Below are 15170 nucleotides of genomic sequence, written 5' to 3'. Positions count from 1 at the left end.
CCCTAAGGGGTATTCATCAAAACTCTTTTTCCTGCGTGACTGGTTACAGGCAATATACTCCATAATGTATCTGACTGAGTCCATGAATCAAAAATGTTCTACTTTTTATAGACGTCACGGCAATATTGTTTTTCACTCATCAACATTAAGATTTCTCTTGTAGTCAGAAAGCTTTGAAAAGAAATAATTTAAAAGCTTTTTATTTGAGAAACTCTAGAAAGGATGATGGAAAAATACAAAATTCTACAAAGGATTCTACAAAGAAAACGGCGCATAATCATACCGTAAATCGCTCCTTCTTCAAACGGCAGTTTCGGATGATGAAACATTTTCCGAGTGATATGGGTTAGCAAAAATACTCAATGGCCTTTGAGTGTTAGTTATACTGATTTTATTCTGTCATCAGATTATTTTGCGTCAGGAAACAGATGAATAAAGCAATAGAACTTAAAAAATGTCTATCATTTTATTAAAAGCATCTCCTGTTTTAATACTTCAGCATGGAAAAGGATTCTGTCAGTGAGTCTGGCCCACTGTGGAGGCTTTAAAATAAGAGGCCAGCTTCCACTGTAAGAGACACTTGACAATGACACAGAAGATGAGGAGTACAGACAAATGAGAGGAGTGAAGGGAAAGGATGGCCAAGAGTTTTATCAAGTGGTGCCGTGGGTGTTGGGGGTAGGGGGATCTCTCAGGCACTTCACAGAAGACTCCCGTCCAACCGTGGTAGCACTGACAGGTGAATTTGTGCTTCATTTCAGAGATGTCGTCGTGGCTGAGATGCCCGCTAATTCTAAAGCGAGGCCCCTGGGAGCCCAGGTTGCGTTGGATGTGGAAGAAGCGGGGGTTGAGGTGCAGCATAGCCCCAGAGTCTAGGTTTTTCCGCACACATTTGCCGTTCTTCCTGCACAGAGCCTTGCTGCAGAGTTTGGCAGCTGAGGTCACATTGACAATATAACGACCCAGGGAGCCGTCTATGTACCTCTTCACTTCCAGGCAGTTTCTCTGGAATCATAAACAAGGAAACAGATACTAAATTTCTTCTAACTCAAAGGCAAATGTTTCATCTGATCTTAATATTCACATCCCAGTGTGACGGGATGCATTATGGGAGTCAGTAAGACATGCTAGTAATGTTATACCCTCATAGACACATAATAATAATTGACACTTTTTTATTGATCCCCGTAGGGAAATTGTCTTTACGCCTCCCACAACTTGCTCTTTTTTCATAGAGGAAGTTGTCTGCAAAGGGCTGCCACCCGTAGCGGCACCCAGGGAGCTGGGGGTTAAGGGCCTTGCTCAAGGACCCACAGGCTGAGGCTGGGTTTGAACCTGCGACCTTCTGATTACAGGCGCACAGGCTTAGCCCACTGAGCCACACGCTGCCCCAGAGGTTCAAACGTAACCCATTTACTGCTGTATTATGGATATCTGAAGGTGTGAGGGGGAGGATATGACCACCTGAGATTGGGCATACTCAGAGGAACCCCAAAGCACCACCCCCGCCACCCCCAGGACGGCACTTTCTCCAATGGTGTGGACCAGGTCACTCTGTGGAGGAAACATTACAGATGAGTTATTCGCTTAAAAATTCCACCCTGTACTTCTCCCATCCTTGTACCCAACAAAACGCATCTGGATATTTTTAAATTCAGGATACTGAATAGGACCCTTAGCGAAACCCAGAATAACCTCAGAATTAAGAGCACAAACCACTGAACTACCTACCAGCTTATTCACGACTTTAGCCCTCAGTATGACAGATTTAACAAACACAGTTAGCTTGTATGAATCTTGTTCAAAGTGTCTGCTTAGATCCTCACTTAAATTGTTGAAAAGGAAGTTGAAAAGGAGGACTGAGCATGTGCACTGCCATTGTCCTTACCTCTGAGAGCACATGGAAGGTGTAGGCATAGAAGGGCCTGGAGTAGACAAAGACTGGGAGTATGTAGTCACTGCGGGCGATGGAGGCGATTCTCAAGGCCTCCTTGACACGGTAGTGGACGAACTTGAGAGTGTTGGGCGTAGACTTAAGCTCATAGTCCAGATAGATAGAGGGATAGAGGGCAGTGCTCGCTCTCCACAGCCACATTAGGTGATCGTTGCGGACGTGCTCCACGCTGGGGCATTCACCAGTGTAGCGCCCTGGGTGCTGCTTATAGCCATAGTTGTAGCACTCTGGGAACAGGTAGAAGCCCCAGAGGCCATCGGGCTGCAGGCTTTTCGCCAGCAGTAGGGTGGAGATCATGAAAGACTGATCGGCCCTCTCAAAATGCTCCTTGGCCTCTTTCTCCACTTTACTCTCGGGCCACTGTGGGTGGAGGCTTCTAGTCAGCTCTTTGGACTTGTTGCGGTAAATATCCTTGAAGCCCCAGTTGCGTACCCACTGTGGTCTCCAGTTCTCCCAGTCTATGACAGCCAAGCCCCGGAAATCCCTGAATGGAACGAGGCTGTCGATGTCAGCATGGGCTTTGCTGAGGTGCTTGACCAGGCTCTGGTTCTGGGGCAGGCCGCTGTTGATGGGTAGCCGCTCACGGGAGTAGTAGGGGTAGAGGCCCAGGTGGGTGTGGTAGAAGATGGTGATATTGGGGCCACTCAGGGTCTCGTTGTGGTTAGCCACGATGTCAAAGACACGCAGGTCGAGGTCCACGTGGAAACGCAGACGGCAGGCCTCAGTGGGTGCGTTCCAGACCACGATGAAGGGTCGCTGGCGCAGCAGCGGGGCCTGGGCTGGCTTGGCATTGCCCACCCCCAAACAAATAGCTATTGCCAGCTGGCCAATTAGCACAAGGCGAGCAGCCTTCATGACCCCAGGACAGGCATCGATCAATTAGTGCCCCTCCAGATGAATCTGAAAGAAAAGGAACAAGAACCTTTATGAAAAATAAACACGTCAGCGGGTTCACTTGGCAGAGATAATGGAAAGTATTTGTGCAAGACTGTGGCAGGGGGGTGGGGGGGGGGTTTCGTGGTTGAAGCCCCAACTATTCTAAATTGCATAAAACAAACGGTTCTCTGTTCTCAGGGAAAGGTGCTATGCAGCTCCTAACATTATTATTATTTTCTAACTGACAAACCAATAAAGAATAAAAAGAGCTGCTATATTATAGACTGAAAAAATGCATTGTGTTAACATTATTGTGTTAACATTATTGTGTTAACCTACCTGCCAGTGAGTATCTACATCACAAACCTCAGGGACTTTTTGCAGAGGATGTATTCACGACCTTTGCAGACCTTTACACAACTTTATGGCTTTGGAGCAAAAAGAAAACGTATCCTCAGAGAATAACGGACTAAGAGCGAAAAACAGAACTGAATGTGAGAAATAGCTTGAGACACTTGATGACGTAGAGACACAAAGGGCGAACGCTAAGGACAGCCAGTGTGCAGGGATGTGGTGAAGCTCTCAATCAACGGCTGAAGAAAGACAGCCGTCCTCTAGCAAAGCAACCTAGCAGTCACCGCATGCTTGAGTTCTTCCTGTTGAAACCTTGTAGAATGGTGCTGGCAGTCTACCTTGCATGCAATAAACAGATTCCATAACTACTCAGCCTACCTCCCCGCCTGAAAAGCAACTGAGAACATTTCCAAAAGACTCTTTCAGGTCTGTCGAAACACTGGTTTGGACAATATCATCGTAAACAAAGGCTACAATCACTTTTCCTTTTGAATGTTTGTTGTGAAATGCACCTCCCACCCAGAAACCACCCACCCACCAGCAATCCCTGCACTTTCTTTGCCTCGCTTACATAAGATCTCTCCCCCCAATCACACTGCAGTGGAAACTGGACTCAAACCCCAAATTTACATGTTTAACTTTTTTCCTGTCCACCATGTAAGAAACTCGCTCGTGAGTCATGACGACTGATGTGGCCACAGAAGGGAAACATGAAAACTCAGTGATCCATTCCATCCATCCAAAACCGGTGATCACATTCCCCCAGTACTGGAGCAGTGGTGGAGCAGCACTCAGCTGGGGATATGCAATAACGCAAATTCTTTATTCTTACTGGATAAACGCACTTCTGCCAGCAATAACATTTATTACTGAATAACATTTATTGACATTTAGTGAAGAATAAATTTATTTCCACAAGAATTCTCACATCCAACATACTGCATACAGAGCCCAGCACTGGTGATAAAACTTTTATTTTCCCTGAGTTACTGTAAACTGCTTTAAATTCTTTCATTAGCTGCTGACAGAGAAAATTAGCCATTTAACGAAAAGCTTCAATTTGCTCCGTGGTTGAACCAAAAAAACGTGATGAGGTTTGGGCCGACTCCCCCAAACTTTGTTCCGCCTCCATGAAAGCAGACAAAAGGACCCCCCAGAAAACATGAGTCTCTCTGGCAAACAATTCATCTGCTTCAAGATTTGTTTCTAGAAATAAGCACAACTGAAAGGCAACGTTAAGGCCAACACCAGTGATTAAAAGCAGATGCATGCTGAGTACAGATCCTTATGAAGATCAGACCACTTTCAGCTTCACACAGCAGCAATAAGAAGCGGACAGCACTTTGTGGTTAAATCCCTTTCCAAAGTCTTTGTCGATATATGAACTTATAACATTTATAAAGTCTGTAACATGATTCTTCGCTTAGAAACTGCAAATTAATATTCTTCAAAAATGTTTTTTTTATCTGTGTTTTTTATTTTGGTCAATGCAGACAAACACACCTAACTCTGTTCTGTGGTGGTTTTCTGAAATATAAAAGAGCCTTAAGAATATGAAATGTAATTACATTCAGCTGCCAAAACATGTCTGAAATTATTTTCCCTTCCCCACAAAAGTTTTGGAAGAATTTAAGTGAAAATTAAACTTAAAAGTCCCTCGTCTGCATCTTTTATCTATTTATTTATTATTGGCTTGTGGCAAGGACATAACCATGACATATCATACACATGTGTGTCATTGAAATACTGCAAATAGTTTGGTCTGTTTAAGAGCCACACTTATTTTGATGGTTCATTTGTGTTCAATCCAAGCTGCATTTAGGGTCATTTAGAATTAATAAGGCCCACAGTGTGTGTGTGTTTTTATATATTATATATAATTATATACGGGGCAGCATGGTGGTGCAGTGGTTAGCACTGTTGCCTCACACCTCTGGGACCCGGGTTCGAGTCTCTGCCTGGGTCACATGTGTGTGGAATTTGCATGTTCTCCCCATGTCGTCGTGGGGTTTCCTCCGGGTACTCCGGTTTCCCCCCACAGTCCAAAGACATGCTGAGACTAATTGGAGTTACTAAATTGCTCGTAGGTGTGCATGTATGAGTGTATGGTGTGTGAGTGTGCCCTGTGATGGGCTGGCCCCCCATCCTGGGTTGTTCCCTGCCTCGTGCCCATTGCTTCCGGGATAGGCTCCAGACCCCCCAGTAGGATAAGTGGTTTGGAGGATGGATGGATGGATGGATAATTATACATATCAGCAGATGCTTTTGTCCACAGCAGCACACATCTTTAAGAATGCAGGGTCAACCGGTCCCTGAAGTCATCGGGGTTAAAGGTCAAGGGCGGGGTTTGAACCAGTCACCTTCTGACGACAGGCACAGTGTCCTAACCCTGAAAGCACACTACCCCGCCTATTTAAAGCACAAATGAACTCCATGGTCTCACAGCTACAGCAGACATTACCAGGTACTAACCTTTCAGCATAAGGTGCACAGTCGGGTTTCTTGTTTACAAATTTTACAGGGTGCAGAGGCATCCAGGGACAATGTCATCACTAGATCGGAGTCAACCACAGTTAATCAGTGTAGATTTCGCTTTGTTTGTAAATTCTTGTCAACTCAATAATAAAATGCTATTTCAGAGATGGACTGTTTGTCTTTCATTTGCATATTAATGTAACATTATGTGAAACGTTCGCTAACAATAGTTAACTGTCAGCATAGTCATCATGGAGATAGTTTGCTATTCATATATATATTTAGCTAAAAGTAGCTAGTCGACATTCCTGATATATACAACTCTCTCACCTGAGGTGATCCTCTCGGAAGGTTAAGCATTTTTCCAACATTTATTCTGTGGTTTGTGAATCTTCCTGCACAACATCTCCTTACCATCTCTGCTTTATGCCTCAAAAAGTTTTGCTTCCTTTCCACTAGGTGCGCGTGTACATTTCTGCGACGACGTTGCACAGAAACCTGTCTACATAACCTAAGAGATGCAAAAAATGTAACTGAGGGTTAATTTTCGTGGTTTCTGAAGAGTGCCGCGATACCCGTAAGCTTTTGAACCTCAAAGGATGGACTATTCTCTGGCTGTCGAGCTCTATCACATCAGGCAGACAGAGTAATTAAGCACTGATAATGGCCGCGACTCCATGACCACAGACATGTGGGCTGCATAGCCTGCCCCAAACTCCCCGCCAGACAGAAACAGCACATTATGGCTTCCGCAAAGCTTAGTCAGCTTATTATTGATGACCTGTGGTAACCCCGCCTCCCTGTGTGTGCCAAACAGCATGGGCAGGAGCACATGCTTACGAGTAGGGGTACACGAGTGTGTCTATTCGCAGAATAGATTCCATCACCTACCTGGCTTTGCTAAGCAAGGGGCACATCATGCTCCGCCAACACTGTCGCCCAAGCCTTGCCGGAGGGTCGATCATTTTCGCATCGCCAGACAGGGGGCCTAACCATCCCCTGTGGTCTAGCCCCCGTCCCTGAGTCTGGGAATGTCATTCCCACATGACACGATGGTTTCCTTAAAAGCTGAACCATTATGCGTGTTGAGCCCGTCTCTGCCTCTGAATCATTTCTAAAGTCCATTCTTTTCATACCCAAAACTTCCATACAGCAGGATAAAACTGAAATGTGCTTTTAGCGGAAAGTTACTGCAAAATACTCATAGGGGCCCCACAGCAGGACGTGCCGTAACCAGTGACCTGCCGCCCTGCTTTAGACGTTCCCTCTCTGCACTTCCAGCCCAGCACTCACCTTCCCCGCGAAAGTCTGGCCGGCGTAGCTGTACCTGCACAGGGTCCCTCTTGCTGATCTGAGTACATCAGCTGGCTCTCTGATTTCTGGGCTCTGGTATGTCGCTAATGAACCTGCTCGCCAGATCTGAGCTGAACCGACAGTGTCCCCCATTTGCTGGTTTGGCTCCGCCTCCCTGACCCCATCCACACTGGCATATGATGCAGTGATGGGACCTAATGGGAGGCACACAGCTCTTCTGGACGCCATCACGGCGGAGAGTGAAAGCACGAACAGAGAGCTTTCCGGAATGTGATTCGGACCTGCTGCACAGAATTCCCAGAGGGAAATCCCACAGCCCAGGACAGATGGGCAAACGCTTTGCAAAAACATTTCCCTATTAGGCCATAGTGTTCACTTACACGATTATACCATTTGGCACACAACTTTTAGTGCTGGAAAGGAGATCAGAAATGAACGTGAGAATTTTAGGGGACATCTAGTGGTAAATAATGAGAAACTCTGAGTTGCCTCCTACACAACCCCCCCCCCCCCCCCCCCCCCCCCCCCCCCGCCAACACTGTTATTATGGCACTTGAGCACCTCCTGGTGGTGATGTAGGCAGGATATGGACAATTCAAGCCACTTGTTGTCTCACACAGAAGGCAACAGAAGACAAAGTGACAGCGGGATGATTTCAGGGTAAAGGAACAGGCCCCTGACGGTACGGCGCCCCGGTGTGGTGAGGAGGCTGCTGTGCATCAGGAATGCTAAGAGCTGCCTGGAGTGTTAATCTTCCTTCAGGGACCTTTGCTATATTTGTCTCAGCAGAGATACTAGGCAAATCGAACCACAGCATCTGCAGATCATCAAAATTTCCTAATCGATTGTTCAGCAATGTAGTGGAATTATGACCGTAAATGGATGAGGATCCAAATAAAAAGGGAAAGCATCATTTGCATGGAAGAACTTCACATCAAAAGTGAATGAAAATGCAGTCGTCTGTCAGTATTGCAAGGCAGTATTTAAATATAACCACAGAATGACTGCAATGGAAATACAGCTTAGAAGGAGACACTCAGGTTTGATGGGCTCACCCAGTAATGCGAGGTTAGCATTGATATGGTAGCAGGAGTAGCCTAGCCTGTCTTGTAATGACTTTAAGTTATTTTAACAGTCTAGCAAACAGATACAAAGCAGAACTGAAAACTCACTGTCACCATGGAAGGCAGAATATATATGAGTAAGTCCAACAGCAAAGATGTGAATAATTATGATTGTGTAGGAGAGCACATGCAGAGCTGAAGCAGCGATGGAAAACTTTGTTTTCTTTAACATACAAGATAATGCTGAAAATGAACCATCATTAAGGCGCCATAGAATGTATTTTGTTTTTTTTGTTTGTTTGTTTTGTTCTCTGGTGTTCACAGAAGGAATGTGAACTTGGTTTGGTAGAAGAATGTCCAGAAGTGGTTTACAGGCCCATTTACGTCCCTATAATTAGGCCCTAGAACGTAACAGGCTGTTTTCCCTTATCTAGCGGGCTCATTAATATGTTAATGAGCTCCGCTCTGATTGGCTGGTTTGCAGCGAGGCTCCGCGATAGCCCACGCAGAACCACTACAGGTAAGATGAAGCAGGAGGCGTTCGGGCGTCCAGCCCTGTGTTTGGGATGTTGAGGAGCAGCCAGTTGCTCGGTGATTGCAAATGATCGCTTGAGTGGTCCGCTTTGTTTCCTCGAGCAGTATGTAACTGTAATAGAAGGTTTATGTTCCATTTGGAGCGTGGTTGATACGGCTACGTAACAGTTTAGGAATTTCAAAACATATTCATTCTTTTACATATTTAGGAATTATATTTGAAAAATGGAACAGCAATGTTTGAAATATACGGAATGTTATTTCCGTGGACCGAACTTGACTTATTCGAAAAAGAAAAGTCCGATTTTCCTTCTACGGCACTTCTAAAATCGCAGAGCGTGCTAATTTTGGTTTCCTATGATTAAAAATGTTTCAGCGCAACGAATTGGTTTGAACGTAGTGGACTAACTTAGTCCTTGCGGTTTGTACATGAAATGCATGTCGACATTAACACCGCACATCGCGAAGCGAGGCGCGGGGGGGTAGCGAGCGCTGCACGCACGCGGCGGCTTTGTGCGCGCGGAGTTTGCACGTTCACCCTGCGTGATCCTCTGGTTTTCTTCCACTGCCAAAAATGCAACTTTAGCTAACATGCAAATTTAGTGCCTACAATTTTTTCGTACGTGTGACCGAGCATACAGCAATTCAAATGTTTAACATAACATATAATAACATAAATGATTACTCTATGAATTGTCAAATTAATAGGTAGATTATTAGATTATTGATATAATCGATAGTAACAGCCCTAAAGAAAACCTTAGAGGCGCACACACCCGGATGAACGTTGATACGGCACCGGATGTTCCATGTTACTATGGAAAAAAACACTAGATGGCGCAGTTGTTTTTCTTTAATCATGTGGCAGACTGTTAAAGGATTTGTTGTATGTTGTGAAAAGGGATATGAATGCTAGCACCCGCCATTCCATTGTGGATAATGTGCCCTATTAATGTATTATTTATTAATATCGGTATTGATTGCAATTTAACACCAACTTTTAATTTCCAAGTTGAGATTTATTTCTACTGACAATACACTGCACCCAAGGAAGACTTTAGCATTTGAACGCAACTTGAAACGTAGCAGTGAGTTCCTTCAAAGGGCCATCTCTTTTGCTTTCACACATGAATGTGCCCCACGTTGACCACCCAGAGGTTAATGATCTGTTCCTGCCTGATAATCTTCAATTCACCTGGCCCCACAATCAGCCATCCCATAATCCCACGGTACACTGCAGCCATACTGCTTTTTCCTTTTCAGTCACCACACAGAGGTATGTTTTCAAAATGTTCATAATAATAAAAGGGGCGACCCCGCTAACTGTTATCTTGGCCCAAAGCCTCTTTGCCTTTGGAGTGAGTGTACAAGCTTCCAAAGGCTGCGCCGTGAGCCACATATGACAACACGGAAGAAAATCAAGGGTCCATTATCAGATGAAGAAACTACCCCTCTTAATGCACACACATAAGCAGAGCTTCCATCCATCCTGAATGTTCCTCAAGGAAAACTATTGCGCCTGAATATCACGCAAAAAACTTACATTTTCAGAATTCAGCTGTCAGCTTAGAGAAGCTGTGAGACCTTAGACATATCGGATGTTTGAAAGCATATGCTTTTTCCTGACATGAAACAAGCAAAGGCAGCACATCAGATGACATTATGCGCAGTTTGAACAATAAAAGGGGGTTATTAGGAGTGAAGTGAGCGGTATGGGCGGGAGATCTGGGGACTGACAAGTGTGAGTTTAGCATGGTAGACAATGCCCCCTTAACTGCAAATGTCAGGGCCTAATTCGTGTCACTAACAGAACTCATACTGTTTTCAAATAGAAAAACAAGGAATTACTCAGGGCTCAATGCTTCTTCCTGGAGTGGAATCCAGCACCGATTTTCATTCTTTCTGGCGGGGTCAAAACTGTACCATTATATAAAGACATTTCTATACATGTCTGCGATAATTGTAGCTTTATTTTATATATGTATTTTTTGTTTGGAATTAATTGCTGTTAGTTCTATATGAAACGTACACCGAAGCTTGATTTGTGATGGGTTTACGTTCCGAGGAACCCGTCGTAACCCCGTTGGTTTGGTGCTGGCCACCATAGCCGTGCTGGTCTGCCTGCACATGAAGCTGTTCCACCAGCAATATTTCATTAATGATGCTGGTCTAGCAGCACCAAAGCACAGCATAAGGTATAAGTACATGCATTATGGCAGCGGTGCCGGTAATCGGCTATGCTTCTTGATGCTGCCACTTTCAGCAGGGAAGTTAAAAATATTGCAAGTAAAATTTCATATAGAAAATAAAACCTCACTATGCGATACTCAGTTAAACACTATGAGATGTTTATGCTTGCAGTTGCTTGCATCAATAAAGTATCTCATAGCACATTGCTATGCCGGATCAGATCAAAATTCGGAGTTTTACTACTAAATATTCATCACGGTCAAACCATCGCAAAGTGTGGAGCATCTGTATTTTATGTTAAGTTAAACTTAAGAAGGGCATTAAATTAAAAAATGAGTTTACACTTCCCTCCGTCTGACACTTACTGCAAAATGCACTGGTGCTGCGTTATATGCTTCTTTGCGCACACTGATCCAAAGCTTGCAGCAAAAGCAGCAGTTTTCTGGCCTGTTGCAGCGCAGGGCAGATACTGGGGCATCAGAAGATGTCCTCTGCCAGTGCTGTTCATGACGAGGACACGCAGAACTCTGGGTGAACTCCCTATAGTCCTGAGCCACATCCGCACCCACCAGTCCCGTTAACGTGGGGGTGTCCCTGCTGACCCCAAAGCCACAGTTCCACGTAGTCAAAATATTTTAAATCAAGAATAAATATCTTCCACTCATTGCTCTTACAACTGAAATATTTCCTGATCATAGCTCATTGTTTAATGCATATACTCAGCTCCCAGCTCATGCCAAATCAAACCCCAATCAGACTTCTGAGGGCTTCGGTGTGCTGAAAATGGAAATGCATTCGGCGCTCGCTTCCATTACCCACGCCAGCTGCAGGATATCGCAGGAAACATCAGGCAGCTGTCCCTCAGGTATACAGCACCTAGAGAAGAGCATTCATTCCCCAACAGGTTTTTCACATCATATAAATAGTTTTGCAGCCTTGGGCTTGGAGGCATTAGGTTCAGTGTGGCTTAGGCTCTGCATCATTTTCCCGATGAGAGAAACTCCCCTCCTAGTTTTCTGGCAGAAGTGCCGTGTTTTTATTCAGGCTTGCAGTGTATTGTATGTCAGTCATCTTTCCATAAGGCCTAACCAGCTGCCGAATGGCATCCCCAAACAATGACGCTGCTATCGCCCTGGTTTCTGCAGCCACATGTGATCCAGCTGCTGTGGGGTGTTTGAGTCGGTCCCCACAATCACCTGGAATTCAGGCCAATAAGTTCCACTGTGATCACATCGTACCACACGATTTCCTGCCACAGCTATCCAGTATCTTCTAGCTAACTAGAAACCTCCTCACATAATGAGATGCGTTCTGTCCCGGTCAGGTCTTTTTCCCACACCAGTCTCCTAAGATCCTTTTTTGCGAAACTCCTTTGAGATCATCGATCATGAACAAAGACGCAGCCCTCAGTCATCCGAGTGCAGAGCAATGTCAAACTCGAAACGGCCTCGAAAACTGCTTCCAGTCATTTGAAGAAAAGTGTTTCCATATATTGCTCCGAAGTCTGTGTCAAACTGACAGAGTTAAGCGGCTGCTGTGGGCAGAGCTTCATTACATCAGCCTCTTCCGAAATGTCTCAATTTGCTATAGGAAAATGGAACCACCTAAATAAATGGCACAAAATAATATCTAGGATCCCGGTCTGGAAATAAGTGCTACCTGACATCACTTGGAACAGCTACAAAGGCTTATGAAAGTTACATGAAGCCTGTCTACTTGTAAACCTCAGGTCTTTCCGAAGTCTTGCCTCAGTCTCTCGAGGGTCTTGTACCAAGCTGTGGTATTACTGCAGTCTGGGTTTCTGTGTCCTGCTGTTTTATTATCTGTGAGCTCCAACCTCTGCCTGAACACTGACCCCTGCCTTTGTACCAGTGTTGGGATTTGTAGAATAAACTGTTTTCATGGATCCGACCTGTGCTGCTACAACAACATGTATAACACGGAGAAACCTAGAAAAAGGCCCAGGTCTGCCCTATGGCATCACTTTGAGGGACACACTATGAAATGCTTGTCTCGCCATCACCACCTGACGGTCACAGCACCCTGACTGTTCTGGGGTCAGCACAACACAGTCAGGTGGTCCAGTGGGCCTACCTTCTGTATGTAAACACTGACGAAGGGTTTTTATCCTCACATGTCTATTATTAGATCATTAGTTTTAGCGGTGTTTTAAAATGTTTTGATAAACATTATACTAAGCAGGCACATGAGCAGTGCACCAAAGCTGAGGCATATTTAAAACTAATGCATGTTCAACCTGAATTATGATTTATTACATGCATATTAACACTTCTGCAGGCATCACACGATATGTTTTAATAATAATTTATTACTGGCTTGATTGAGCACCATTCGGCCACTAGATGTCACTGTAGTGCGTTGTTCCAACGTTTTGAAAAATCTAATGTTTTTCTGAATCAAGTGTCCAAATTGTTTCTCTCTCTCAGAATCCTGCCATCACTACTTAATAGCACTGAAGGGGGGTGTTCGCTGTCTTTATCCCAGACGTTTGATTCTCCATAATCCGAGCCTTAACTCAAAGAAACAGCACACTTTCCTCTACCATACATTGGGGGGAGGGAGGGGGGTGTTTGTCCAGATTAATTCAAAGCATGTGATCCATTATTAAGCGATTATATTAATTAACATGGTGTCCATTACCAAACTGTCTAACTTAAAATAGGCTTGCAATTTCAAAGTGTATTAATACTTTTGATGCTTTTAGTTTAATTTTAAATATTTTCTGACAGTTATAGTTAATTGTTTGTTGTACTGATGACTTCCTAAATTATTGGGCAAAAATCTAAATATTATCTAATTCAAATTCAGAATGAATCCCACACAATAAAATAAATGTTTGTGGGCTTTCTTTAACAAACTCTCCAGCTCTAACCCTATAAAACTGTCGACCAAGGATTTACCAAAATGTTTTATTATACAAATAATCCTGTCTATTAAAACATCTGACAGTCATGCAATGAACCATTTTTATAATATCCAGGTGAACAGATGTACTTAATTTAATCAAGCAATGTGTAAACTTTTTGCAGTCTGCATACTGCACTCTGTTTTAAAACTGCTTTACATGTATTGTTTTCAGAACAATGGCGTAATTAAATCCATCCGCCGCCAAATGAGATCCTGTATTTTTTTGCCTCATCTGACAACCTCAGAACACCCCCACAGGGCTTTGCAAATAAATGTGTTGTAATGAATTTCCACTTTCTCCTGGCATCTCATTTTATGGGAGCTACACAGATAAATAAGAACTTTTACGAGTCTCTTTATAACTCTTCTATACGAGCCGACTGTGACTGCGGTTTGAGGGAGAGGCTAGGCTGCCACACGCAGTCCAGTCTGTCTGGGTTGTGGGAAGTGAAATGACCCCCCCCCCCCCCCACATACCCAATGTCCATTTGCATTGACCTCGTGTTGCAGCTGCTGTCCTGCAGTCCATGCGTTATCACCATCTACAGTCAAGCACCCCCATGATCTGGGGGGTGGGGGGGGCAATGTTTTAGCAGAGCTGTAACTAAAGCAGGTGCTTTATTTTTCAAGAAGTGATGTAGCTCTTTCAGATGATTATCATGTCTGATTTGGAATAGAATAGAATAGAATAGAATAGAATAGAATAGTCTTTATTTTCAACAAACATTGAAATTAAAAAATGCCACTCCTGATCGGTGCAAACTCCACAAAAAACCACAGCTACAACACACAACAAATACAAAAATTCATAAAACTCTAAGGTTTCTGCACCGTAACAATGCATTCACATTCATTTATCAAGCTGGCTATTTTATCCAAACCAATGTACAACTAAGAAAACCGGGTCAGCCAGTCCCTGGAGTAACTCGGGTTAGGGGCCTTGCTCGAGGGCCCACTGGTGAAAGGAGCAAATGAATGAATCACTGGTTACATTTACATACCACTTTACAGAACCAATGGGGAGCCACTTGAACCACCACCGTGTGGCCCCCACCTAGACAGCTGCCATTCTGCACCAGTACGTCACCACGCAGTAGTTAAGGTGGTGAAAGGGCAGGAGAGAATTCACCAATGAGATGTAGGGGATGATTAGGAGGCCAAATCTAATACGGCATCACAGTGGGCCATTTTAGCTAGAACATTGGGGTACCATCCCTACTTGTTCGAAAGATATCCAGGGGTATTGTACAGTATGACCCAGTCACTGCTCTGGGGTATTGGGGTCCACACAGACCACAGGATGGGCTAACCTGCTGGCCAGTGCCCCCCAGCACTGCATTGGGGCATTGGGGTCCACATAGACCACAGGATGGGCTAACCTGCTGGCCAGTGCCCCCCAGCACTGCATTGGGGTCCACACAGACTACAGGATGGGCTAACCTGCTGGCCAGTGCCCCCATCACTACACTGGGGCATTGGGG

General features: G+C 44.5%; 1 protein-coding gene across 3 annotated transcripts; it reads right to left on the bottom strand.

Annotated features, from left to right (window-relative positions):
* Nucleotides 1–388: 388 nt before the first annotated feature.
* Nucleotides 389–7182, bottom strand: hyal6 (hyaluronoglucosaminidase 6). Of its 3 annotated transcripts, none has more exons than XM_049015979.1 (4): nt 6953–7182; nt 1889–2854; nt 1465–1554; nt 389–1005 (listed from the first exon to the last, which is right to left on the bottom strand). In XM_049015979.1, exons 2-4 carry the CDS (start codon nt 2807–2809, stop codon nt 517–519), a joined length of 1500 nt encoding a protein of 499 aa, XP_048871936.1. In that variant the 5' UTR covers nt 2810–2854; nt 6953–7182; the 3' UTR covers nt 389–516. The 3 variants fall into 3 exon arrangements, with proteins under 3 accessions (XP_048871936.1, XP_048871937.1, XP_048871939.1); XM_049015980.1 differs by having other exon boundaries at nt 6987–7182; XM_049015982.1 differs by lacking the exon at nt 6953–7182 and adding an exon at nt 3170–3647.
* Nucleotides 7183–15170: the final 7988 nt, after the last annotated feature.

Source organism: Brienomyrus brachyistius, chromosome 1 (genome assembly GCF_023856365.1).
Source record: "Brienomyrus brachyistius isolate T26 chromosome 1, BBRACH_0.4, whole genome shotgun sequence".
Lineage (NCBI taxonomy): Eukaryota > Metazoa > Chordata > Actinopteri > Osteoglossiformes > Mormyridae > Brienomyrus > Brienomyrus brachyistius.
This window is presented reverse-complemented; position numbering and strand designations above follow the sequence as displayed.